Below are 24,042 nucleotides of genomic sequence, written 5' to 3'. Positions count from 1 at the left end.
TTGTACTGTGCTCTCCTGAGCGCTCATTACGGTGCTCTGCTTTTTTGACGGATTGGCCATCCACCCCCGTCACAGCGTCACGAGCGAGTGGGATGCGTGTGTGTGTAGCCTTCGTTTGCAGTGGTGACTTGACTAGGTGACTGTGGAAATCTCACTCACTTCTCTTTCTATTGACAGTTATTCACTTTTCGGCCATTTTCTTCCTCCCTCTCCCTCTCCCGAGCGCCCGGTGCAATACTCTGCACCCGGTAAGTACCGTCGATTGTCTGATCCTCGGCATTTAACGTCGGCCTCCCCCTCTAGATTGTAAGGTCCCTGTGGGCGGGGAACGTGTCTCCCGACTCTGTCATATTGGACTTTCCCAAGTGCTTACTACAGTGTTCTGTACACAGGTAGCACTCAGTAGATACCATCGACTGATGGATGGTTTGATTGTTACTGGGGCGTTATTCCTCCTGCTCCCATTGTCTCTGGGCATTCTGTCCTCTGCCTGCCCCCCCTCCCACCCACATTAGATCTGTAAGGATTTAGTACAGCGCTCCGAACACAGCGAGCGCTCAATAAATACGTTTGATTGTCGGCTCCTCGAGGAGAGGGATCGTGATTCTTCTTTTCATTGTACTATCCCAACTGACTGGCTCAGTGCTGGGTGCACAGTAGGTTTGACAAATACGAATGAGTGAATGGCGGGAGGAATAGGAACAGTAGTGTTTTTATTGTTCTGATTACGGTATTTGTTAGGAATGTGGGAGCAGACGGGAGGAGGGCTCACCGACCTCCCCCCTTCCGATCTTTAGGAAGCAGCGTGGCCGACTGGGTGGAGAACGAGCCTGGGGAGTCAGAGGGATCTAGGTTCTAATCCCGGCTCCACCAATTATCTGCTCTGTTACCTTGGGCAAGTCGCTTAACTTCTCTGTTACCTCGATTACCTCGTCTGTAAAATGGGAACGAAGGCCGTGAGCCCCATGTGGGACAGGGACTGGTTCCAACCCGATGACCTTGCATGATAATGGTATCTGTTAAGCGCTTACTATGTGCCAACACTGTTCTAAGCGCGGGGCGGGGGGGGGGGGGGATACAAGGTGATCAGGTTGTCCCCACGTGGGGGTCACAGTCTTACTCCCCATTTGGGGATTAAGGAAAGAGTTCCAAGTTCTCCATCCCAGGAGCAGTCAGGGACTCAGGGTGAGCCAGGAGCCTCTTTCCCAGACGCCGAAGAATGGGAAGAGCGTGCGGGCGCCAGGCACGGGGACAGTGAAGATGGGGGCCTGGGTCTCGGCATTGGAGAGGGTCATCTGTCCCCGGTCACAGTCCAAGGTGACCCTCACCCTCTTGGGGGTGTCGCTCAGGGCCAGGTCGGACGAGGGGCTGGTGGTAGCCCAGCAGCGGTCGGAGGAGATGCCCAGCGCCCAGAAGCCCTCCTCGGGCTTCAGGCTGACGTCTCCCTTGCGCTTTCCGGCCTCATCGGCCACGCCCACGATGCAGGCCCCCATGGGCCCCAGGCCCACCTCAGCCTCCCAGGTGTGGGTCCCCGAGGAGAAGCCCCGGCAGCCCAGCGCGCCGGGGAACTGGTCGAAACGCTCGGGGCCGTCGGGCAGGTCCTGCTTCACCTTGGTGAAACTCATGGATTTCCGGTCGGCCGACAGGACTACGTTCCCGCTGAAGGTCTTGGGGTCCAGGGTCACGCTCTCTGGAAGGAGGGGGTGGGAGGCGTTAAGACCCGGGGTGTTCGGGGTGGGGCGAGCCGATCCTGGGATGCCGGGTGGCTGGCTGGAGCCCAGGGGGAGAGATCCCGGGATCCGCCCACGTTTCTTACCACAGTAACGATAATTGTGGTATTTAAGTGCTTAACTGTGTGCCAAGCACCGTACTGAGCGCTGAGATACAAGATCATCGGGTCCTACGTGGGGCTCCGGGTCTAAGTAGGAGGGACATCAGGATTGAAGCCTTGAAGCAGAGTGGCCTCGTGGAAAGAGCCCAGGCCTGGCGTCAGTGATTTCTAATCCCGGCTCCTCCACTTGTCTGCTGGGTGACCTTGGGGGAGTCGCTTCACTTCTCTGGGCCTCAGTTACCTCAACTATAAAATGGGGATTAAGACTGTGACCCCCATCTGGGACAGGGATTGGGTCCAACCTGATTAGCCTGCATCTACAGCATTTAGGACAGTGCCTGGCGCATAGTAAGTACTTCAGAAGTGCTATTAAAAAACAAAAAGAAGTCCTCATTTTGCAGATGAGGTAATCGAGGCACTGAGAAGCGAAGTGACTTATCCAGACAAGTGGCAGAGCCGGGGTTAGAATCCAGGTCTTCTGACTCCCAGGCTATTCCCAATGGGTCATGCTGCTTCTCATGATGTCATGAGGGGATGGGGTTAAGGGGCAGAGAGACAGCGTTCTCTGGGTTTCGGGTCCCAGGTCCAATTGTCCTATGGGGCCATCGGACGCCGGGGGAGGGATGCTCGGGCTCAGCGCCCCATCCAGGCAGAGGAGGATGCCGGGAATATCCATCCTCCCGGATGGTTGGTCACGAGGTGACTGTCCTGATTCTCCACCAGCTTTCAATCACGAAGCTAACCAGGCCCCCTTCTTCCCCCAGCCCAAGATGGAGGCATCCACGGGTCAGGAGCCCCAGTGCTGGGATCTCCGTGGGAACACCCATCCACTTTGTCTCAAACCCTAGAACTTACCTGCCAAGTTTTCCGAAAGAAATGGCAAATTTCCTGAGGATGAAAAAGAGGGGGAGAGAGAGAGAGAGAGAGAGTTCAGGTTCTCACAGGGATGGAACTGGGCCGAGTGCCTCATGGACTGTTTGGAATAGCCTAACACATCAGAGAGGAAAGAGGCTAGAGTCACCTTTAAGATGACATAATAATAATGATATTTTTTAAAGCGCTAACTTCAAGTCAAGCACTATTCTAAGCAATGGGGTAGATACAAATTAATCAGGTGGAACATAGTCCCTGTCCCACATGGGGCTCCCAGGGACTATTTCTGACCTGATTAATTTGTATCCACCCCTGCGCTTAGTACAGAGCTTGATGCATAGTAGGAGCTTAAGAAGTACAGTAAAAAAGTGGTAAGCACTTAATAAAGCACCTTTAAAAACCCCCAAACACTTTGCCACTCCTTACCTGGAAGCATTTTCTGTCCCTCTAGAATACCACCCTCCACTGAAGTGCCTGGTATGGCCCCTCACTCTCGAAAAATACAATGGCGGATGGACGGATGGAGGGATAGATGGGTGGATGACGGATGGGTACGGGGATGGATGGATCGATGGACGGACAGACAGATGGACTGGGAGAGAGGAGGTTCCCCCAGGCCCCCCTGCTCACCTGAGAATTTCTCCATCGACTCCGGAAGGGAGAGCGTTTTGCGGTAGAATTCGCGGATCTGCTCCGCCAGGTCGGCCGAGATGGCCTCCGGACTCACAAAGGTGCCCAGCTCACATCTGTAAACAGAGAGGAGGTGGGGCGGCGGGGGGCGGAGGGGAGCCGGGTGTAGGGGTCACTCCAGTCACTGGGGTGGTCGTCGCCTCCCGCCGCCTCTAGAGGAATAGGCCCTTGACCCTGATCCCGGTCCCCCGGCCCACTTCCCTGACCCCGGCCCCCTAACTCTGTAGCCCCAGCACCACTGGTCACAGTGAGAGGGAGTTCAGAGCGTGGGGAGAGGGGCCAGGAAAGCCCTGGGAATTGGGGAGGCCGGGCTAGGATGGATAGGGAAAGGGGCTAGGATGGAAGGGGGTGGGATTCAGAGGGATGGGCTTGGGAAGGATGGGGAGGCCCTATTTCTCTGGCAAATTTGCAGCAGCAGAGACTTCGTCAGCCAGCAAGGTGTCCCCAGTAGTCAGTGACCTGTCACCTCTCCTTGAGGATTCTGGGTCCTCAGAGGGACCCAAACTCACAGAGATTCCAATGGAGTCTGACTTGGTCACCTCTCCTCCAGGAGGCCTTCCCCGATTAAGCCCCAGCTCCTTCTCCCTTCTGCGTCCTCTGTGCACTTTGGATCTGTGACCTTTGTACATTTGATATTCACCCCACCTCCAACCCCGCAGCGCTTGGGCACATCTCTTTAAATTACGCATTTATAAATTACTTATTTACATTAGTATCTGTCTCCCCCTCTAGACTGTAATAATAATGTTGGTATTTGTTAAGCGCTTACTATGTGCAGAGCACTGTTCTAAGCGCTAGGGTCGATACAGGGTAATCGGGTTGTCCCACGTGCGGCTCACAGTTAATCCCCATTTTACAGATGAGGTAACTGAGGCACAGAGAAGTTAAGCGACTCGCCCACGGTCACACAGCTGACAAGTGGCAGAGCCGGGAGTCGAACTCATGACCCCTGACTCCGAAGCCCAGGCTCTTTCCACTGAGCCACGCTGCTTCCCCTTTGTGAGCGGGGATCGTGTCTTCTGACTGTTGTTTCATATGCTCCTAAGCGCTTAGTACGGGGCCCCGCATCCAGTGAGCGCTCAATAAATATGATCGATTAACTGATGTCCGGGAAGGTGTTCCTTGTGCTTGCGTGTGTGCGCGCGCGCGTTTGTATGCACGTGTGTGACATGAACAGGAGCATGTGTTTGTGCGTCCTGGCGTCCGTGTCTCCGTGTGTGTGTGTGCGCGTGTAGATTCCCACAAGCCAGTGTTGGGAAAGGGAGTTGGAATTTCTACCTGTTTAGGGTGCCTCTGATATCCTAAAAGAGAAAGAGAAACCAGACAGGAACTCAGCCCTAGCACCTCCCGGAGTGCCCCTCCTGTCAAACCGAGGGCCCGTGGGGGTTGGGGCACAGGTACGGCACCTGCTAGAACCCCTCCCCTTTCTGAGGCGGGCGTGGGAGCGGAGGGGGATGGCAGGGGAAGAAGGAGGGACAAGCGCCGGCTGGCTGGCGGCTGCTTCCGCCTCTGCCTCATCCCTTGGTGACCTCCCCGCTTCCCAGAATCTTCCCTGCCCTGGAACTTCCACCCCCGGGACGTGGCCTTGTGGGAATGTTGGCCCGTCTCCTGACCCTCCTGCTTTCCCATCCCAACACCCCCAACAGGGTCTCCCCTCACCTTTAGGCTGTTAGCGTTTTCTGTTCAGTTCTGCCATCGGGGCCCTGTTATCCCTTAGCGATAACACCACTCCCCAGCATCCTCTCCACTCTGGAATTTCCACCTAAGGGCACGGCCTCCTGCCCTCCACAACCCCTCAGACCCACCCCACCTCAGACTCCCCCACCCCCCCAAAACCACACACACACACACACACACACACACGGGCGGGGGGGGGGGAGGGGAGGGACCCACCGCCTCACCTTTAGAAGCCCGCTGGCCGGCTGCTGGCACTTGAGGTCCAGTTCCACGATCAGGACCCTGAGCCGGGCAAGCTCCTCAGAGATCCGGGCCAGGTAGCCCTCCCGTTCCTCCCGGATAGCCTGGTCCAGCTTCTCCAACTGGGCCCGCAGAAGACGCTGCTGCCCCTCCAGGATCCCCCGCAGCCGCTCAAACGCGGCGTCCAGCTGCCGACGCTTGCCGTCCAGCTGGGTCTGTGGGGGCGAGGCCCGGGGGAAGGGGGACAGATCCGTCTATCAGTCGTCTTTATTGAGTGCTCGCGGTGGGCAGAGCGCTGGACTAAGCGCTTGGGAGAGGACAATACAACAGAGTTGAGAGACACATTTCCTGCCCACGAGGAGCTGACGGTCTAGAGGGGGAGATGGACGTTAATCGATCGATCGCGTTTATGGAACACTTACTGCCTGCAGAGCACGCTCGGAAGAGGACGGTACAACGGAGTTGGTAGATACATTCCCTGCCCACGAAGAGCTTACAGTCCAGAGCGGGAGACGTGTTAAGATAAGTGCGTTTCATAAGGGCTGTGGTGGGGTGAAGAGAGCGTCCAAATCCAAATGCGTGGGGGCGTGAGCTCAAGATTTTTAAACTTAGTAATGATAACGATAATCGTAATAATACTCTAGCAACGAGAGAGACTTAAATCAGACTGCCGGTTAGTGGTACGGAATCACTTTCCTCAGACCTCCCTAGGCAGAGAGAGGCTGGACCCTCCTCGCACCCCGCCAGCTTGGAGGAGAGGCCGCGGTGCCTGGATCCCTAGAAAGAGCTATCTCCATCTCAGTGGTGAACCCCAAAGCCATGAGGGTGCCGGGAGGAAGCCGTGCTTTGCGTGCGGTCTGGGGGATGTTGGAGGGGGGGAGCCGCCCCAGGCAGCCACCCGGAAAGGCCGGGGCCGAGGGACTCACCAGGAGCAAATGGAGCTTGGCATCTTCCCGCTGCTTCACCCCCTCAAGCGCCTCTTTCTCCTTCCTCAAGCCCTCCAGGCGGTTCCTGAGGCGTTCCTGGGGAAAGAGAAGCAGCTTGGCCTAATAATAATAATGATGATGATAAGGACGACGGTATTTGTTAAACGCTTACTACGTGCCAAGCGCTGCTCTAAGCGCTGGGGTAGATACAAGCTAATACACCTGGGGCTCCCAGTCTTAATCCCCACTTTCCAGGTGAGGTAACTGAGGCCCAGAGAAGTGAAGTGACTTACCCAAAGTCGCACAGCTGACAAGCGGCGGAGCCGGAATTAGAACCCACGACCTCTGCCTCCCAAACCCGGGCTCTTGCCACTAAGCCACGCTGCGGGCAGAGCCTGGGCCTGATTCTAATACCTGTTGTGCCTTCTCCTTAGACTGTGAGCTCCATGTGGGACCTGCTTATCTTGTATCTACCCCAGAGCTTGGTCCAGTGTTCGGCATAGAGTAAGCGCTTAACAAATACCATTATTGTTGAACCGAGGCCCAGAGAAGTCAAGTGATCTGCCCACAGGGTCACACAGAAGGCAAGGGGCAGAGTTGGAATGAGAACTCGTGACTCCCTGTTCCCTCCTCTCTCTCTCCTAAGCGTCCCACCACTGGGAAGTGGGGAGCGGCAGGGGTGGGGGTGGGGGAAACTGAGTGCTGCTGGCCACCGCTCCCCGGCCCGGAGGGACCAGAGCCGGCCAGGGGGTCTCACCTTGTAGGGATGAGCGATCTGGTCCAAGAGGTCCACTCTGTGAGTCCTGTGTTCCTGCCCCTCTCTGCAGAACACACATAGGAACTTCCCATCGTCCTCACAGAAGAAATAGATCTTCTCCCGGTGCTCTTTACAGAAAGAGCCCCCACCGGGGCCCGGGGCCGACACGTCCGGGGACTCCTCCATGACCTGGCCGGCGGCGGGGGGGGGGGGCTGCCCCCCGGGGGTCTGGGAGCTGTCCTTGCCCCGCCCCTCCTCAGGGAGTGGGCAGAAGAGGGGCCCCCAGGGAGGACGGGGCCCCCTCTCCGAAGAACCTGGGAGAGGGGTCTCTGGAGGACGGCGTGGAGCGTCCCACCGTCGGTCAGTCAGTGGGCCCCAGATGGGGCAGGCCCTCTTCCTGTCCGGCGCGGGGATGAAAGTGTCACGGTCCGAGGTCTGTCCCTCTGCCAGTCCGTCTCCGTCGGTCCGCTCCCCGTCCGGACTCTGCCTCGGGCTCCCCGTTTCCAAAGTCGTGACTCACTTTCCAGGAAGCTGTGGACGGGGCAAGGGGTGGGGAGAGCAGGCAGGGCAAAGTGGGGAACGGACCCAGGAGAAAACCATCCTGTGACCCGCTGGGTGGACGCGCCCTTCCCCGGCGGCCTCACCCGGAACCGGTGTCTGAACTGCTCCCTCCCGGGAGCTGGCTCGGCCTGTCCGTTCCCCGGAGTCCCCCGGGCCGGCGGAGCTGCGGCGGCGGGATGTCCTCCAGGGAGTGGGCCGTGCTGGAAGTCTTCGCCACCTCGGGTCCGACCCGCCCTGGGAACCCACCAGCGAGGGACCCACCCTGGGAAAAGGGAGCGAGCGACTTCCTGTTGGAACAAGCAGGTGGAAGTCCATAAACCTGGCAGAGAGGGAGTAGGCTGATAAGGCCCGGGCGCCGCCCAGCCCGGGACTGGCAGCGGCTGCAAAGTCCTAGGGCAGGTGGGTCTCCGTTGGGGCAACCCTCTCCTCCACCCTTCCCCGGCCGCTTCCCTCCCCTCTTCTGAGAGGGTCTCCTCTCGGTGGGAATTTGCAGAGTCCCCCCTCTGGTCTACCTCGGTGCGGGATGGCGATGTGACAAATTTAGGGAGCATTCTGGATTTTCCACAACGCGTCCACAGTGTGCCCACTCCCTGAGGGGCTGAGGAGTTTTCCACTCCTCACTTCAGAGGAGAAGCCTGTCCCTGAGAGGTGGGGTGACTCGCCTAAGGTCACACGGCACGCGTCGGTGATAGAGGCAGATGGGAACTCAGGTCCCGAGACTCCGCTGTCTCGTGGAGGTGTGTGAGAGGTAGGAAAGTCCAGAGTTTGGAAGGACAGAGGATCCTGGAAGACCTAAGCCCAGGAGTGCCTTTAGAGAAGCCTGCAAAGAAGAAGTAGGTTTCTTCTGTTCTCCTTTACTCTTTTTTTTTTCTCCGGAATAGTATTTGTTAAGCATTTACTATGCGCCAGGCACTGTTCTAAACGCTGGGGTAGATACAAGATAATCGGGTTGGACACAGTCCCTGTCCCACGTGGGGCTCTCAGTCTTAATGCCCATGTTACAGGGGAGGCCCAGTGAAGTGAAGTGACATGCCCAAGGTCACAGAGCGGGCAAGTGGCCAAACGGGGGTTAGAACCCAGGTCCTCCGACTCCCAGGTCCACGCTCCTTCCTCGAGGTCACTTAGTACGGTGCCGTGCACACAGTAAGCGCTCAATAAATATAATAGACTAAGTGCTTGGGAGAGTTCAGTATAACAGTATAACGGACATATTCCCTGCCCACAGTGAGCTTACAGCCTAAAGGGGGATGCAGATATTAATATAAATAAATAAAATTACAGATACGTACATAAATGCTGTGGGGCCGGGAGGGGGATGAAGAAAGGGGGCAAGTCAAGGCGACGCAGAAAGGAGTGGGAGAGGGGGAAGGAGGGCTTCGTCGGGGAAGGCCTGCGGAGGAGACGCGCCTTCAGTAAGGCTTTGAAGGAGGGAAGAGTAGTTGTCCGTCGGCTAAGGGGAGAGAGGGCATTCCAGGCCAGAGGCAGGATGTGGGTAAGAGGTCGGAGGCGAGATAGAAGAGATTGAGGAACAGCTCAGTGGCATCAGAGGAGCGAAGTGGGAGGGCTGGCTTGCAGTAGGAAAGTAGCCAGGTGAGGTAGGAGGGGGCAAGGGGATGAAGTGCTTTATAGCCAACGGTGAGTTTCTGTTTGATGCGGTGGTGGATGGACAAGCACTGGAGGTCTTGAGGAGGTGGGGGGGGGAGATGTGGCCTGAATGTGTTTGTAGAAAAATGATCCGGGCAGCAGAGTGAAGTATGGACTGGAATGGGTAGACGCACGGAGGCCATGCTGCTTCTCCTTCCTCTCCTTCCCTCCTGACCGCTGCCCGGATAGTAACCGTAGTTCTCGTTAAGTGCTTACTCTCTGCCAAACTCTGTGTTAAGCTCTGGGGCGGATACCGCACAACCAGAATGGCTACAGTCCTTGTCCTACCTGGGGTTCACAGTCTAAGGGAGAGGGACTCCAGATATTTCATCCCCATTTTTACAGATGAGGAAACCGAGGCAGAGAAGTCAAGCAACTAGCCCGAGTTCTCCTGATGCCCAATCGTGGGCTCTTGCCCTTAAGCCACTCTGCTTCCCAGCTTCCCCTCCCCGTTCCCTCGGACCGCTACCTTCGGCACAGATTCCAATCAGTCGATCAATCAGTGCTATTTATTGAGCACTTACTTGGTGCAGAGCTCTGGGCTAATTTCTCAGGAGGGTACAATATAGTCGCTAGACATGATCCCTGACCTCGAGGAGCGCCTCTCTAGAACCGTGGACTTCAGGAGACCGCCGGTCCAGGCCCGAGCCCCTGCCTTCACCTCCGGATCCCTCGAGGGTCAAGCCGTCGGCCTTCCCTCACCGCTGAGAAGCCGACAGCGGACTTCCCGTCTGAGATGCCGAGCAAACTCCTGACCTGGGGCTCCAAGGGCAAGCCCGCTCATCCTCCCGGCCCCCTCCGGCTCTCCCTCCGCTCCCCGAAATAACATCTTCTCCATCACTCTCCACGCGCTCTTCGGAAACCTACCTCCTCCGGGAAGGCTTCTCCGACTGCCCCCACCCGGGTCCGCCCCTCCCAGAGCCCCGCAGCACCGGTGCATCTAGTTGAAAGCGATGTGCTCGCGTTTGCGGTATTTGAGTTGAGGGGCCTGGAGACCCTGCCCCCGGGGGTTTGACGTCAGTTGGTTGGTCCTGATGCCCGCGTCTGTCCGGGCTCCCCACGGTGTACTGTCAGCCCCTCAGGGGACAAGGGCGGGTCTGCTTCAATCGACCGATGGTATTGATTGAGCGCGTCCTAAGCGCTTGGGAGAGGACGATTTAACAGAGTCTGTAGGCCCGCTCCCTGCCCACAAGGAGCTTACGGTCTAGAAGGTGAGACAGATGAGAATATAAACGAATATATGGCGGATAGCGACATCAGTCAGTCGGTCAGTCTTATTTATTGAGAGCTTACTGTGTGCAGAGCACGCCCTTGGGAGACTACCATATAACAATAAAGAGACACATTCCCTGCCCTCGACGAGCTTACGGTCCAAAACGAACTTACGGACCTCAGTGCTATGGGGCTGAGGGAGGGGCGAATGAAAGGTACAAATCCAAGTAGAAGGACGATGCAGAAGGCAGAGGGAGAAGCGCGCTTCCGTCTTGGTGTCCCCCCTCAGAAACATCTCACTGACCTGGGCCCAGTGGGCGATCAGTAAATATTGTTGACAGGGTGGCGGTCTGGACGGGGAGATAGGGCTGGGGAGGTGTGATTTTGGAAGGTGCCCAGGACACAGCTTTGACGGGCCAATCCTGAGCTGGCTTGGGAGAAGAAAAAAAACTGGCCCACAGGAGAAGTCGGGCTTCCGAGAGGCAGCGTGGGCTAGTGGAAAGAGCCTAGGCCTGGGAGCCGGAGGGACCTGGGTTCTAATCCCGGCTCTGCCACTTGTTTGTTGTGCGACCTTGGGCAGATCACTTGACTTCCCCGGGCCTCAGTTACCTCATCTGTAAAATGGGGTTGAAGACTGGGAGCCCCGCGTGGGACAAGGACCGTGTCCGACCTGATTAGCTTGGATCTCCCCCCAGCACTTAGTACGGCGCTTGGCGTGTAATAAGCACTTAACGAATTCCGTTTAAGAAGAGAAAAAGAAACCGGGCTGTGGGAAGTGGAAACCAGACTGGAGGGAGAGAACACGGGACTGGGAGTAGAGGGACCTTGGGTTCTAAGCCTGGTTCCACCCCTGGCCGGCTGTGTGACCTCTGGGGTTCTCAGTTTCCTCATCTGGAAAATGGGGCCCACGATCTACCTGCCTCCCCCCGCCTGTGAGGCCGAGGTGGGAAAAGGGCGACGTCTGCTCTGGTGAACGTGTAGGCACCCCCGGGTTGAGCACAGTGCCCGGCACGGACTCAGTGCTGCCTAGAGACCGCCATCGCTGTAAGCTCCTCAGGAGCAGGGATCGTGTCGGCTGACTCTACAGAACTCTCCCGAGAGTTTGATATAGTGCCCTGCCCAGAGTTAGCGCTCAATAAATCCCACTGATCGATCGAGTATCCCACAGGAAGCTGGACAACAACCCAAGGCCTAAGCGGCCCGGGAGAACCCATGAAATCGAGCTCCCCGCCGGCCCCCCAGGACGTGGATGGAATCCAAGACGGAGCAGGGGGAGGGAGCAAGGGAGGGTCCTCCCCGGGTCTCCCTCGGTCGAGATACTCGGGGACCTGCCCCCAGCCCGGTCAGCGGTCTTATCAGCTTCCCCGCACTCCCTGACTGAGCCCTGAGGAGGTCGATAAGGCGAATCTCTCCCTTGCCATGCACTCCCCCGAGAGGGAGACCGAGGTGAGAGGGTTTGTCCCCAACCTACCCCCTGACCTTGCTTCTCCCCGCCTCCCCTCCCTCCCCAGCCAAATATCTCCCTGAAAACAAGACCCGGCAGAGCTTAAAAAGCAGGACGCCCAGCTCGACGGGGTCCTTCTGTCGTGCATCCCCAGAGGATTCTGGGGGACCGAGCCGCCTCTCCGGTTCTCGGCGCTTCCAGCTGACCTCCGGGCCCGGAGTGGTGGATGGAGGCCCCGGTGGGGCCGGAACCGGGGGCTGGGAAGGGAGGGCCGTCTCGGCCTCCTCTGAGCTGCGCCCCTCCCGGCGTCTGAACCGGCGGTTCTGCCCCGGGGGTCCCCCCGCTCGCCTAGGGCAGGGGAGCGAGGCCCAGCCGAGATGGCGGCGGCCTCAGCCGTGACGGCGCTGGAAGAGGAACTGAGCTGCCCCGTGTGCCGGGGCACCCTGAGGGAGCCGGTCACCATCGACTGCGGCCACAACTTCTGCCGGGCCTGCATCGCCCGGTACCGTGAGCTGGCGGGGCCGGACATCAGAGCCCCCGCCCCTCTGGTCTGCCCTCTCTGCAAGGAGCCCTTCCAGGGCGACGGATTCCGGCCCAACTGGCAGCTGGCCAGCGTGGTGGAGAACGTGGAGCGGCTGAAGCTGGCGGATCCCGGCCGGGCGCCCGGCGCGGAGGGGCCGTGCCCGCGGCACGGGGAGAAGCTCTATTTCTTCTGCGAGGATGACGAGGAGCACCTGTGTGTGCTGTGCCGCGAGGGTCCCGACCACCGGACCCACACCGTGCGCTTCCTGGACGAGGCCGCCCAGCCCTACCGGGTAAAGAGCTGGGAGCGTGTCCCAGACCCCTGGGGGAGGAGGCGGGGGCGGGGGCGGGGGGCGGGCACGGGGACCTCCCCTCCCAGCTCCCGCTTCGCCCAGCGGCCCTACCTCTGGACATCCTTTCTGGTCCGCCCCCTTCCCCTCTTCACCTTCATGTCACCCCCGACCCCGGTTCGAAGCCCTTCCGCCTCTGAAACAGCCCCCGCCCCGCTCTCCTTGCCTCCAGCCTCTCCCCTCATTTGTCTACCCTCTCGACTGCTCACCGCTCCTCCTCCAGCTATCAGTCCATCAGTCGATGGTGTTTACTGAGCACCTCATGGGTGTAGAGCACCATATTTAGCTCTTGGGAGAGTACGGAAGTCGGTAGATATGATTCCTGCCCTTGAGGAGCTTACAGTCTAGTAGGGGAGCTGACAGGAATTTTCCCAGACCTGCCCTCTTCACTCTTACACTCCCCGACCCTGGTTGAAGGCCTTTCCCTTTCTGAAACGGCCTCCCCCTGGTCTCCCTGCCTTCGGCCTCTCCCCTCTTCCATCAGTCAATGGTATTTACCGAGTGCTTCACGTTTGTGGAGCTCTGCACTGAGGACTTGGGAGAGAACAGTAGGGTCCGTAGACGCCACCCTTGCCCTCGAGGAGTTTGCAATCTAGTCGGAAAGCTCACAGATACTTTTCCAGATCTGCCCGCGAAGGGAAGGTGCATGTATAAACCGGAAAATGCCAGGAAGCAGCATCGTGTAGTGGATAGAGCACAGGCCAGGGAGCGCAGAACTGGGACCTCAGTTACCTCATCTTAAAATGGGGATTAAGATGGTGAGCCCCATGTGAGACGTGGATAGCGTCCAGCTTGTTCATATTAATGTCTGTCTCCCGCTCTAGACCGTGAGTTCGTCGTGGGCAGGGAATGTGTCTCTTTCTTACTACGTTGTACTCTCCCAAGCGCTTAGTATGGTTCTCTGTGCACAGTAAATGCTCACTAAATACAATTAAATGAATGAATAGAAAGTGAAGAGACTTACCCAAGGTCACACAGCAGACAAGCGGTGGAGCCAGGATCAGCACCCAAGTCTTTCTGGGTTCTTCTGGGTCCTCTTGCCGTATGATCTTGGGCAAGTCGTTTCACTTCCCTGTGCCTCAGTTTCCTCATCTTTAGAATGGGGATTCAAGACCGGTTCTTCCTCCTACTTGGACTGTGAGCCCCGTGTGGGAGAGGGACACAGTCCATCCACCCTGATTACCTTGTCTCTCCCCCAGTGTTAGACACGTAGAAAACGCTTAATTAATGTTAATGTTGGTATTTGTTAAGCGCTTACTATGTGCAGAGCACTGTTCTAAGCGCTGGGGTAAACACAGGGGAATCAGGTTGTCCCACGTGGGGCTCACAGTCTTAATCCCCATTTTACAGATGAGGGAACTGAGGCACAGAGAAGTTAAGTGACTTGCCCACAGTCACACAGCTGACAAGTGGCAGAGCTGGGATTCGAACTCATGAGCCCTGACTCCAAAGCCCGTGCTCTTTCCACTGCGCCACGCTGCTTAACAAATGCCACCGTTAGCAGTAGTAGATAGAAAGCTCATTGTGGGCAGGGAATGTGTCTACCAACTCTGTGATATTGTCCTCTCCCAAGTGCTCAGTAGAGTGCTCTGCCCTCGGTAAGAGCTCCATAAATAAGATCCGTCGATTGATTGGTGTGCTCAGAGCCACTGGCACTCGTTCATCCCCGTCAGTTGTGTCTCTGCTGGAGCCTCCTCGAGTGCAACAAGGGCAGAGGAGGGCAGGGGTGCTGCCTGCAGACACCCCTTTCTGCCAGAGTGACCTCAGCACAGGGCCGACCGCCGGTGGGTCGTTGCCACGGCAGCTGCCGCGGTCTTCGATGCCCCCATTTTTCAGGACACCTTGCTGGAGTCCGTGGGGGATTCCTTGGTGCGAGCCGCCCCCCACCCCACCGCCCCGGCTCCGATGGTGTAGCCTCCGTAGGTGAATCCGGCGCAGCTGAGATCTGGTAATGGTCTCCTTGAGGGCAGGGATGGTGTCTGACAACTCTGCTGTATTGCCCTCTCCAAGGTCTCAGTACAGCGCTCCGCCCACAGAGAGTGCTCAGTAAATACCATTGGTTGCTTAGCACCCCGGTCTCCTAATTTCCAGATCCGGGGTCTTTTTTTTTTCCTTTTTTACGGTGTGTATTATACCCTCGCTGTCTGCCGAGCGCTATACCAAACGCTGGGGCAGATACAAGAAAATCGGGTGAGACCGTCACCCACAGAGGACCGTGCGCTGACCTGCGTAGGCGGGTTCGGGATGCGGTCGGGAAGAGGAGCACAAAGTTCAGACCAGCCACTTGTTTAAACAACCGTGATTTATTATACCGACAACACACAGAATGAGCAACACCCACAAACAAGCATGCTAAGATCCGCTAGGCCTCTATCACGGTTTATTTGCGAAACACTGCCCTCGCTAAATCCTACCCAGTTGGGCAATCAACCGACATCTCCTAGAGACGGGAAGGACAGCGGAACCGATCTGGGTCCCTGCCCGCGGAGCCCCACCAGGGGACCCCGGCATTTCGGGCATCTGTCCGGGTCATTCGGTCCGCGGACCGTCTGACGGGCTGGAACGCCACCAGTCCTCCCCGGGGAGCGGAGCTGTTATACCTGGTAGGAAATAAGGGCGGCTGCTGACTGGTCTCTGCGCTCCAATCCCATTCCACCCGGGGCCAGGCCGCCCCTGCTGTGGGTTCCGCTCTACTCACTACGATCCCGTGCTCTATTCACTAGGCCATGCCGCTTCCCAGATTAGGCCGGGAAGGCTTCCCGGAGGAGATGCGATTTTCGGTAGGGCTTTGAAGATGGGGAGAGCGGTGTTCTGTCGGACGTGAACGGGGAGGGAGGTGCCAGGCGGGAGGAAGGAGGCGAGCAAGGAGGAGTAGGCAGCGGTTAGTAGCGGTAATCAAAATCGGTCGATCAATCGACGGTATTTATGGAGCACCTACTGTGTGCAGAGCACTGTACCAAGCGCTTGGGAAAGTACACTACAACAGAGTTGGTAGATGCGATCCCTGCCCACAAGGAGATGACGCTCTAGAGGTAGTTATTGCTGTTACAGATCCGCGATTCATCTGTTCATATTAATGTCCGTCTCCCCAACTAGGCTGGAAGCTTTTTATGGGCAGTGATGGTATCTACCATATCTGTTGGATCGACCTCTCCCGAGCGCTTAGTTCAGTCACTGATTGATTGATTAATTGATTGGAGAGGATGACCTCTTGAGCCCTGTGGCGCCCAAGGAGGGTGGGGGTGGGGCGTTGAAGGGAGACACCCTTTTTCCCCCAAAGCATAAAGACTCCCCGATCTCGCCAGGAACAAATCGAGAAGTGCCTGGAGTCTCTGAAGAGCCAGAGGGAGGAGATCCAAGGGAACATCAGACGGGAGGAGCAGCGAGTCCAGGTCCTGCTGGTAGGTGACTCTGGCCCCTGGGAACCTGCCCCGGGCCGCCCCCTCCACGGGGCTGGGTGGCCCCAGAAACTCACACTGGAGGGGTCGGGGGGATGGGGGCACAGGCTGGGGGGGGGGGCAGGCCTTGGGAGGTGGGCAGGTCTCGGTGGGTGGACAGGCCTCGGAGGGAGGCCTCTGTTCTACTTCTAAAGGAGAAATAAAGGTGTTTATTTCACGGGAACTCTGATAATGGTGCTACTTGTCTAGTGCTTACTACGTGCCAGACACTGTACCGAGCTTTGGGGAAGATACAAGATAATCAGGTCAGACACAGTCCTTGTCCCACACGGGGCTCCTAGTCTAAGAGGGTGGGGGAACAGGTATCGCATCCCCATTATACAGATGAGGAAACGGAGGCCCGGAAAAGTGTCATCCGGGAGACAAGGGGAGGAGCCGGAATTAGAACCCAGATCTCACTCAATCATATTTATTGAGTGCTCACTACGAGCAAAGCACCGTATGAAGCCCTTAAACACTGTGTCAACTCCTAGGCCTGTGCTTTTTCCACTAGGTTGCACCACTTCTCTGGGCCTCTGATTTTTTCATCTGTGAAATGGGGATTAAATACCTGTTCTCCCTCCCCATGAGACCGTGAGCCCCACATGGGGCAGGATCCGGGTCTGACCAGGTTTTCTTGTATCTACCCCAGCGCTTAGTTCAGTGCTTGTCACCTAGGAAGCACTTCATAAATACCACTATTATAATTACCGCCTAATGGAGCAAGGGATACAGGCCCCGGGGTTCAAGGATGAATGAAAGGGCTGGGAAAATAAGCCCCAGCCTACAAGCAGTGAGACCTAGTGGAAAGAGCCCGGGCCTGGAAATCAGAGGACCTGAGTTCTATCTGCCTCTGCCACCTGTCTTCTGTTTGACCTTGGGCAAGTCACTTCTCATCTCTGTGCCTCACTTCCCCCGCCTGTAAAATGGGATTAAGACCGGGAGCCCCATGTAAGACAGGGACCGTGCCCCACCTGACCAGTTTGTATCTACCCCAGCGCTTAGTACGGTGCCTGGCACATAATAAGCACTTAACAAATATCATTAACAAATACGACTTATGAAAAAAAAGCCTGGGACCTAAAAGAAATCAGCCAGCTAGACTAAAGAACTCAGGTGGCAGGCCTCAGAGATTTGCCGGAAACTAGATCCAAGCTTTCTCTTCTCTCGGGGTCTGCTTTCGTTGATCTATCGATCGATTCCCGAGACGATGTCTTGAGGGACGCCCGGTGGGGGAGCTGGATCGGAGGTTCTCTGAGGGAGGTGGCGGGGCGGGGGGAGTTGGAGGTCGGGGGCGGGCGGGCACCTGTTTACGGGGGCATCTCTCTCTCCGTCCCCCGCAGTCCCAGATCGAAACGAAGAGGCAGAAGGTCCTGTCGGAGTTTGAGCACTTGGGCAACTTCCTGAGCGGGCAGCGCCAGCTCCTTCTGGCCCAGCTGGAAGAACTGGGCTACGAGCTCTTGACCGAGCAGGATGGGTTCAGCAGCCGGGCCGCCCAGGAGCTCGCCCGATTTGGGGCCCTCATTTTGGAGCTGGAGGAGAAGTGCCAGTTGCCACCCCAAGAGCTGCTGAAGGTGAAGAAGGGGCAGGAGGGGGGCGCGCCCTGTCAGGGCCCCGGCGGGGGGAGCGGCCGGGCCCGGGGCCGGGGGTGCTCCCGGGACGGGTGAGCACTGAAACCGTGGTGATTGCGTCTGTCTCTCTCTCTCTCTCGTAGGACATCAGGAGCACCTTGATCAGGTGAGAGGTGCTTCATAATAATAATAATAATAATAATTGTGGTATTTGTTAAGCCCTTACTACGTGCCACACACTGTACTAAGTGCTGGGACGGACACAGGTTAATCGGGTTGAACACAGTCCCTATCCCACCTGGGGCTCACAGTTTTACTCCCCATTTTACAGATGAGGGAACTGAGGCCCAGAGAAGTGCAGCGATTTGTCCCAGGTTACACAGCAGACAAGTGGCGGAGCCGGGACTGTGATAATAATAATAATATTAATAACAGTAATACACACTAGAGTTTACCCTAGATGGAAAACCTGGTGGTGTGTTGCGGAGGGGCGGGGGGTCAACAGAGGGGGCGGGGGCGGGGGGGAGGTTTGTTATCCAGACTGAAACAGGGAACTTTCCGTCGCCCGAGGCTACCGATCGGACGGGATGTTCCCGGGAAACCGGGCTCTCGGTGTATCTAGGTGCGAGACGAGGAAGTGCAGGAAGTCGGAAGCCATTTCTCCCGAGCTGGGAAGGAGAATCCGAGATTTTTCCCAACAGGCCCTCCCGGTCAAGAGAGAGATCAAGGCGTTTCTAGGTAAGAGAGGACCGGATGGCCTCAGCAGCTCCTACCCGCGACTTCCCCCGAGGGATGAGGGACGGGCATGGGCAGCGTTGCTATTTATTGAGCACTTACTATGTGCAGAGCACTGTATTAAGCAATCGGGAGAGGACACTACAACAGAATTAACACTCATGTTCCTGTCCATAACCGTAGATACCTTTAAACTCTGTTTCCCCCGTCCGTAATTAATTACAGGGTCTGTCTCCCGGGCTAGACTATAAGCTCCTCAAGGGCAGGGTTCATACCCACTAACCCTATTGGGCTCTCCCGAGTGCTTAGGACAGTGCTCTGCTCGCAACAAGCGCTCAAGAAATAGTTCTGATTGATTGAGGTGCCCCAGGACCTTCTGGAATGAGCCTGCATGTCACCCCTCATGCCTTAGTAGCAGGAGGGTGATGCTGGAAAAAGTTAACGAGGGAAGATCTCTCTCTCTCTCTCTCTCTCTCTCTGATGAGCCCGATGGGGGTGATGGTTTCTGTCAAGTGCTTACTCTGTGTCAAGCACTGTACTAAACGCTGGGGTAGAGACAACGCCGGACCCAGTCCCCGCCCACATCTTAGAGAAGCAGGGTGGCCTAGTGGAAAGAACCCAGAAGGATCTGGGTTCTAATCCCTACTCCTCCACTGGTCTGCTGTGTGATCTTGGGCAAATCGCTCCACTTCTCTGGGCCTCGGTTTTTTTAATCTGTCCCTCTAGACCGAAAGCTCATTTAGGGCAGAGAATATGTCTGTTATATTGTTATATTGTGCTCTCCCAAGGGCTTAGTACAGTGCCCTGATTGATTGATAAAATGGGGATTCAATCTTATTCCCTCCTACTTAGACTGTAATGACCTACTTAGTACATGGACTGTGTCCACCCTGATAAACCTGTATCTACCCCGGCACTTGGAACGGTGGTTGGCACATAATAAGTTCTTAACAAATACCACGATCGTCATTATTATCGTTAGAAAATGGGTGCCCCACAACAGTGGGAGAAGCGAGGCCTACTGGAAAGGCCCTAAGGTGAAGAGTCAGGAGAAGAGGGTTCTAATCTCAGTTCCACTACTTGCCTGCTGAGTGACCTGGGGCAAGTCATTCAGCTTATCTGTACCTCAGTTTCCTCATCTGTAAAATGGAGATCAAATGCCTGTTCTCCCTCCTACTTAGACTGTGAGCCCCATATGGAACAGAGAAAGATTGTAGTGATCTGATTGTAGTATTTTTATGCATCCCAGTGTTCGGTAAGCCCTGAACACGACCATAATCACAATTAGTAGTAGTAGTAGTAGTAGTAGTAGCGGTAGGACATCCAGAGCCCCTGAAGAATTCCCTCATTCCCAACCATCCAGGTCAGGCTGCCCAGCAGGCGTTGGGTATTTGGTCAGGAATCTATAGTGCGACGTGTGTGTGTGGGTGTGTGTGTGTTGGGGATGGGGGACATGGGGCAGTGTCTCTGCTTCCTCTAATGCAGTCCCCACAATGGTAGTCTACATAATGTCCCCAGTCGTCATCAATCAATCAATCAATCAATGGTATTTATCGAACACTTATGTGCAGAGCACCGTACGAAGTGCTTGGGAGAGCCCAATATAACAGTGTCGGCAGACACATTCTCTGCCCATAATGAGCTTCCAGTCTAGAAGGGGAGACAGTAGGATGAATAAATAATTGATCTCCCTTTGCTTACGAACACCCTGGTCCCCAGAGCGCCCCCGCCCCCGGAGTTCTGCCCTCTAGCAGGGCATCCTGGGAATTCGGTCGGCCCATCCCGTGGAGATCACTTGACCCCGACCCCCAGTATCAACCTCCTCAGGGATCTTGGCATCCCTCCCTCCTTGACATCTGACCTGGTGACGCCCCCCCCCCCCCCCCCCCCGCCAACTCGGGACTCTGGTTTCCACGGTAAGGAAAGATGGAATCTCATCTGTCTTTTCTCCCCTCTCCAGGGAAACTCCTGCTTGAACTGGATTATGATCCAGGTAAGTGTCCGGTGTGGATGGGACGGGGCCCCGCCGTGGGAAGGAATGAGAAGAGGCTCTGTCTCCCAGCACGCCCCTGGGCAGGGGGTGAGACTTCAGGGGCAGTGGGGAGACAGAGGGCAGATCACCCTGTCAGTTGCTGGGCAAATGCCCGTAAGCCCACTGGGATACTCTGAACAAGAAGTGGGTGATGGGGTGGACCTCCGGCCCCAGAAGTAACTGGGGCATCTGTCAAGCGCTAACTCTGTGCCGAGGCCTGGGCTGAGGCCTGGAGAAAATACACTGTCCCTATCCTGCATGGAGCTCCCAGTCAAAGAGGGAGGGAGGGCAGGTGACTTAGTCCCATTTTACAGTCCCAGAGTGGTTACTATTATCGTTATCGTTGACCTGAATAATAAGCACCGGGGTAGCTAACAAAACAGTCTGGTCGGACACCGTCCCTGCCCAAACGCGGAAGGCTGAGGGGGAAGGGAAGACGGGAATTTAATCTCCGTTTTACAGATGAGGAAACTAAGGCACAGAGAAGTAAAGTCACCCGCCCAAAGTCGCACAGCAGACCGAGGGCAGAGCTGGGACTGGGAAACCCCCTCTCGCATGGGTGAAGCCAATCGATCAGTCGGTCGGTGCTATTTACTGAGGGCGTAGCGCGTGCGGAGCCCCGGACTATCGCTCGGGAGAGTCCGATGCAGCGGAGTCGGTGGACACGTTCCCTGCCCACGGGGAGCTTCCGGCCTAGGGAGGAGCTTAAAACCCGTGAATCCCACCCAGGCCCCGCGGGGGAGGGGGGCGGCCCACGGAGGCCACCGGTGCGATCGGGGTCGCAGGGGGCTTGCCCAGGGAGCCTTCCCGAGGACGGGGGGAGGCTTGAGCCGGCACCTGGCAGGGCGAGAGTTGGAGAGGGCGGGGCGGGGAGGGGTTTGGGTGCCCCTCGAGGGGGACGAGGACTGAGCGGACTCCCTCCCCTCCCCGCAGCTAGGGTGGTCCTGGACCCCGAGACGGCCCACCCCAAGCTCCTCCTGGGGGAGGACGGGCGCGGGGCCAGATTCTCGTCCAAGTGGCAGAGCTCCCCGGCCAGCCCCGGCCGGTTCGACCGCACCACCTGCGTGCTGGCCCGCGACGGGTTCACGGCGGGGAGGCACGCGTGGGAGGTGGGCGTGGCCCCGGGCCCCGGCGGCAGCTGCACCGTGGGCCTGGCCGGCCAGGACGCCCCGCGCAAGGGGGAGCTCAGGCTGAGGCCGGAAGAGGCCGTGTGGGCCGTGCGCGTGGCCTGCGGCTTCCTGTCGGCCCTGAGCGCCTTCCCGGCCCGGATCCCGCTGCGTGACACCCCGCGGCGCCTCCGGGTGGCCCTCGACTACGACGTGGGCTGGCTCTCCTTCTCCGACGCCGACACGCAGGAGACCGTCTACACCTTCTCCGCCTCCTTCACGGGCCGCGTCTTCCCCTTCTTCGGGCTCTGGGGCCGGGGGTCCAGCCTCACCCTGGACCCCTGACGGGGAGGCGGGCGCCCCCTCCCCCGCCTCCCGGGGAGACCTCCGGGCCGAGCCCCCCGGGCCGGCCCCGTGTGGAGGCAGGGGGCCGGACCGATTGACCCCGGGTGGAGTCACGCGCCTTGTCCGGGCGGGCTCCACCCCTAGACGGCCGTGAAGGGCCAGCTAGCGGGGCGAGGTCCGGGGGCGGGAAAATGGATGACTCCCAGAATTCCACGCTGTTGCTGTTGTTGTGGCCGCTGCTCTCTGGGCTGCGTGGGCTGGTACCCTATCCGCACGGCTTGCTTGGGGCAGCTGCCGGAGGCCACCCTTCGATCGAGACGGAGACGGAGCTGCCGGTGTTGGATGTGAAATCGTGCAAACAATAAAACCTCGTTGGGCGAGGCCAGAGGGGACTGAGGTGGCTCGTGAGGGAGATGAATCCACAGGGGCACCGCGGCCCGGGGGAGATGGGTGGGGGTCGCCTTCGCAGAGAGTTCCCCTCCTCCCCCCCAGGGCCTCAGCTCCGCCGCCTGGCCCGGATGGGATCCGGCCCGGGGGGAGGGAACGGCTGAGATGGGTGGGTCGTGAGGAGGCCGGAGGGGTGATTCGGGCCAGGCCGAGGGTGGGAGGGAGGGGGCGGGTCTGAGAGGGAGGGGGCGAGGCGAGGAACCGGGTGGACGTGCGTATGATCTGGGCCCGTGGCGGGGGTGAGGAAGTGAGAGAAGATCACGGGGAGGCCGGCGGCAGTGACGCTCGCGAGGATTCCGCGTACCAAAATGCCCGAAGGTCACAGATCCAAGCGCACCGATGACACAGGAGGGAGAGGGAGTTGGGGAAAAGAGGGCTCAATCGGAGAAGGCCCCTTGGAGGAGACGTGACCTTTAGGGTTTATTTCTGGTTCCGTACGACCAGGGGGCCTCCCTCTCGGCCCAGCGAAGACCTCGCGGGAAGCAGCGTGGCCCAGCGGAAAGAGCGCGGGCCTGGGAGTCAGAGGACGTGCGTTCTAATCCTGGTTCCGCCACGTGTCTGCTGCTGCGTGACCTTGGGCAAGTCGCTTCACTTCTCTGGGCCTCAGTTACCTCATCTGTAAAATGGGGATTAATACCGTGAGCTCCACGTGGCACAGGGACCGTGTCTGACCCAGCGCTTAGGACAGTTCTTGGCACATAGGAAGCGCTTAACAAGCACCATCGTCATTATTATCGTTACATCATGCGTGCTCTTCCTCCATCTCTCTGCTTCCGGAAACAGTTCAGGGAATATCCCTGCTTATGAGGCCAACCCGGGTGCTATTTTCCGCCCCCCGACCTGGAATATGCCCTCTCTGACTCTCTTGGCCTAACTGCATCCCTGGAAGATGCTATCAATCAATCACAGACTAAGAAAGACAGATGAGAGGTAGACTCAGAGACAGACACAAGCCGAGGGAGACGGGTGAGAAATAGATGCAAGCGGAGGGAGACAGATATAAACTGAGAGAGACAGACGCAAGCCGAGAGAGACAAATACAGGCTGAGTCAGACGAGAGATTGACTTGGAGAGACAGAAACAGAGATGGATGAGAGACACGAGCGGAAAGAGACAGATGAGCGATAGACACGAGCAAAGAGAGACAGATACAGGGTGAGAGAGACGAACACAAGCCAAGAGAGCCCAACACTGGCTGAGGGGGGCAGGTGAGAGACAGATGCAAGCAGAGAGACAGATGAGAGAAAGACACAGGCTGAGAAAGACCCAAGCCAAGTGAAACGCGGGCTGAGATGGATGAGAGATAGACTCAGACAGACACAAGCAGAGGGAGACAGATGAGAGAAAGACACAGCAGAGAGAGACAGGCACAAGCTAAGAAAGACAAGCACAGGCCAAGAGTGACAGGCACAGGCAGAGAGAGACAACGTTGTAGTTTTGGGAGAGACAGGGCCGAAATCTGCCGAGCTGGAGTTTGTGGGACATCAAACACATCTCCGCAGGCCACGGGGACCACACCTCACCCCGACTCGCTTATCGGAATTCTTGGGAGTCACGGACTTTGCCCCGGATGATTTTTCTGGCATCAGCAGAGTCCGACTTCTCCCTCGAACCCTTCATTGCTCCAAAGGTCGGAACGGCA

General features: G+C 57.5%; 2 protein-coding genes across 2 annotated transcripts; one reads left to right on the top strand and one right to left on the bottom strand.

Moving 5' to 3' along the window:
- Positions 1–1,172: 1,172 nt before the first annotated feature.
- On the bottom strand, positions 1,173–7,180 carry TRIM15 (tripartite motif containing 15). Its single transcript, XM_029054649.2, has 6 exons — positions 6,995–7,180; positions 5,296–5,526; positions 4,673–4,695; positions 3,335–3,450; positions 2,687–2,719; positions 1,173–1,690 (listed from the first exon to the last, which is right to left on the bottom strand). The coding sequence occupies exons 1-6, from the start codon at positions 7,178–7,180 to the stop codon at positions 1,173–1,175; spliced, it is 1,107 nt and encodes a 368-aa protein (XP_028910482.1).
- Positions 7,181–11,985: 4,805 nt separating this feature from the next.
- LOC114807953 (tripartite motif-containing protein 10-like) lies at positions 11,986–22,349 on the top strand. The gene is made up of 7 exons (XM_029054886.1): positions 11,986–12,670; positions 16,033–16,128; positions 17,508–17,738; positions 17,879–17,901; positions 18,358–18,473; positions 20,431–20,463; positions 21,436–22,349. The coding sequence occupies exons 1-7, from the start codon at positions 12,233–12,235 to the stop codon at positions 21,951–21,953; spliced, it is 1,455 nt and encodes a 484-aa protein (XP_028910719.1). The 5' UTR covers positions 11,986–12,232; the 3' UTR covers positions 21,954–22,349.
- Positions 22,350–24,042: the final 1,693 nt, after the last annotated feature.

The sequence above is a fragment of the Ornithorhynchus anatinus genome, chromosome X5, assembly GCF_004115215.2.
Source record: "Ornithorhynchus anatinus isolate Pmale09 chromosome X5, mOrnAna1.pri.v4, whole genome shotgun sequence".
Classification (NCBI taxonomy): domain Eukaryota; kingdom Metazoa; phylum Chordata; class Mammalia; order Monotremata; family Ornithorhynchidae; genus Ornithorhynchus; species Ornithorhynchus anatinus.
This window is presented reverse-complemented; position numbering and strand designations above follow the sequence as displayed.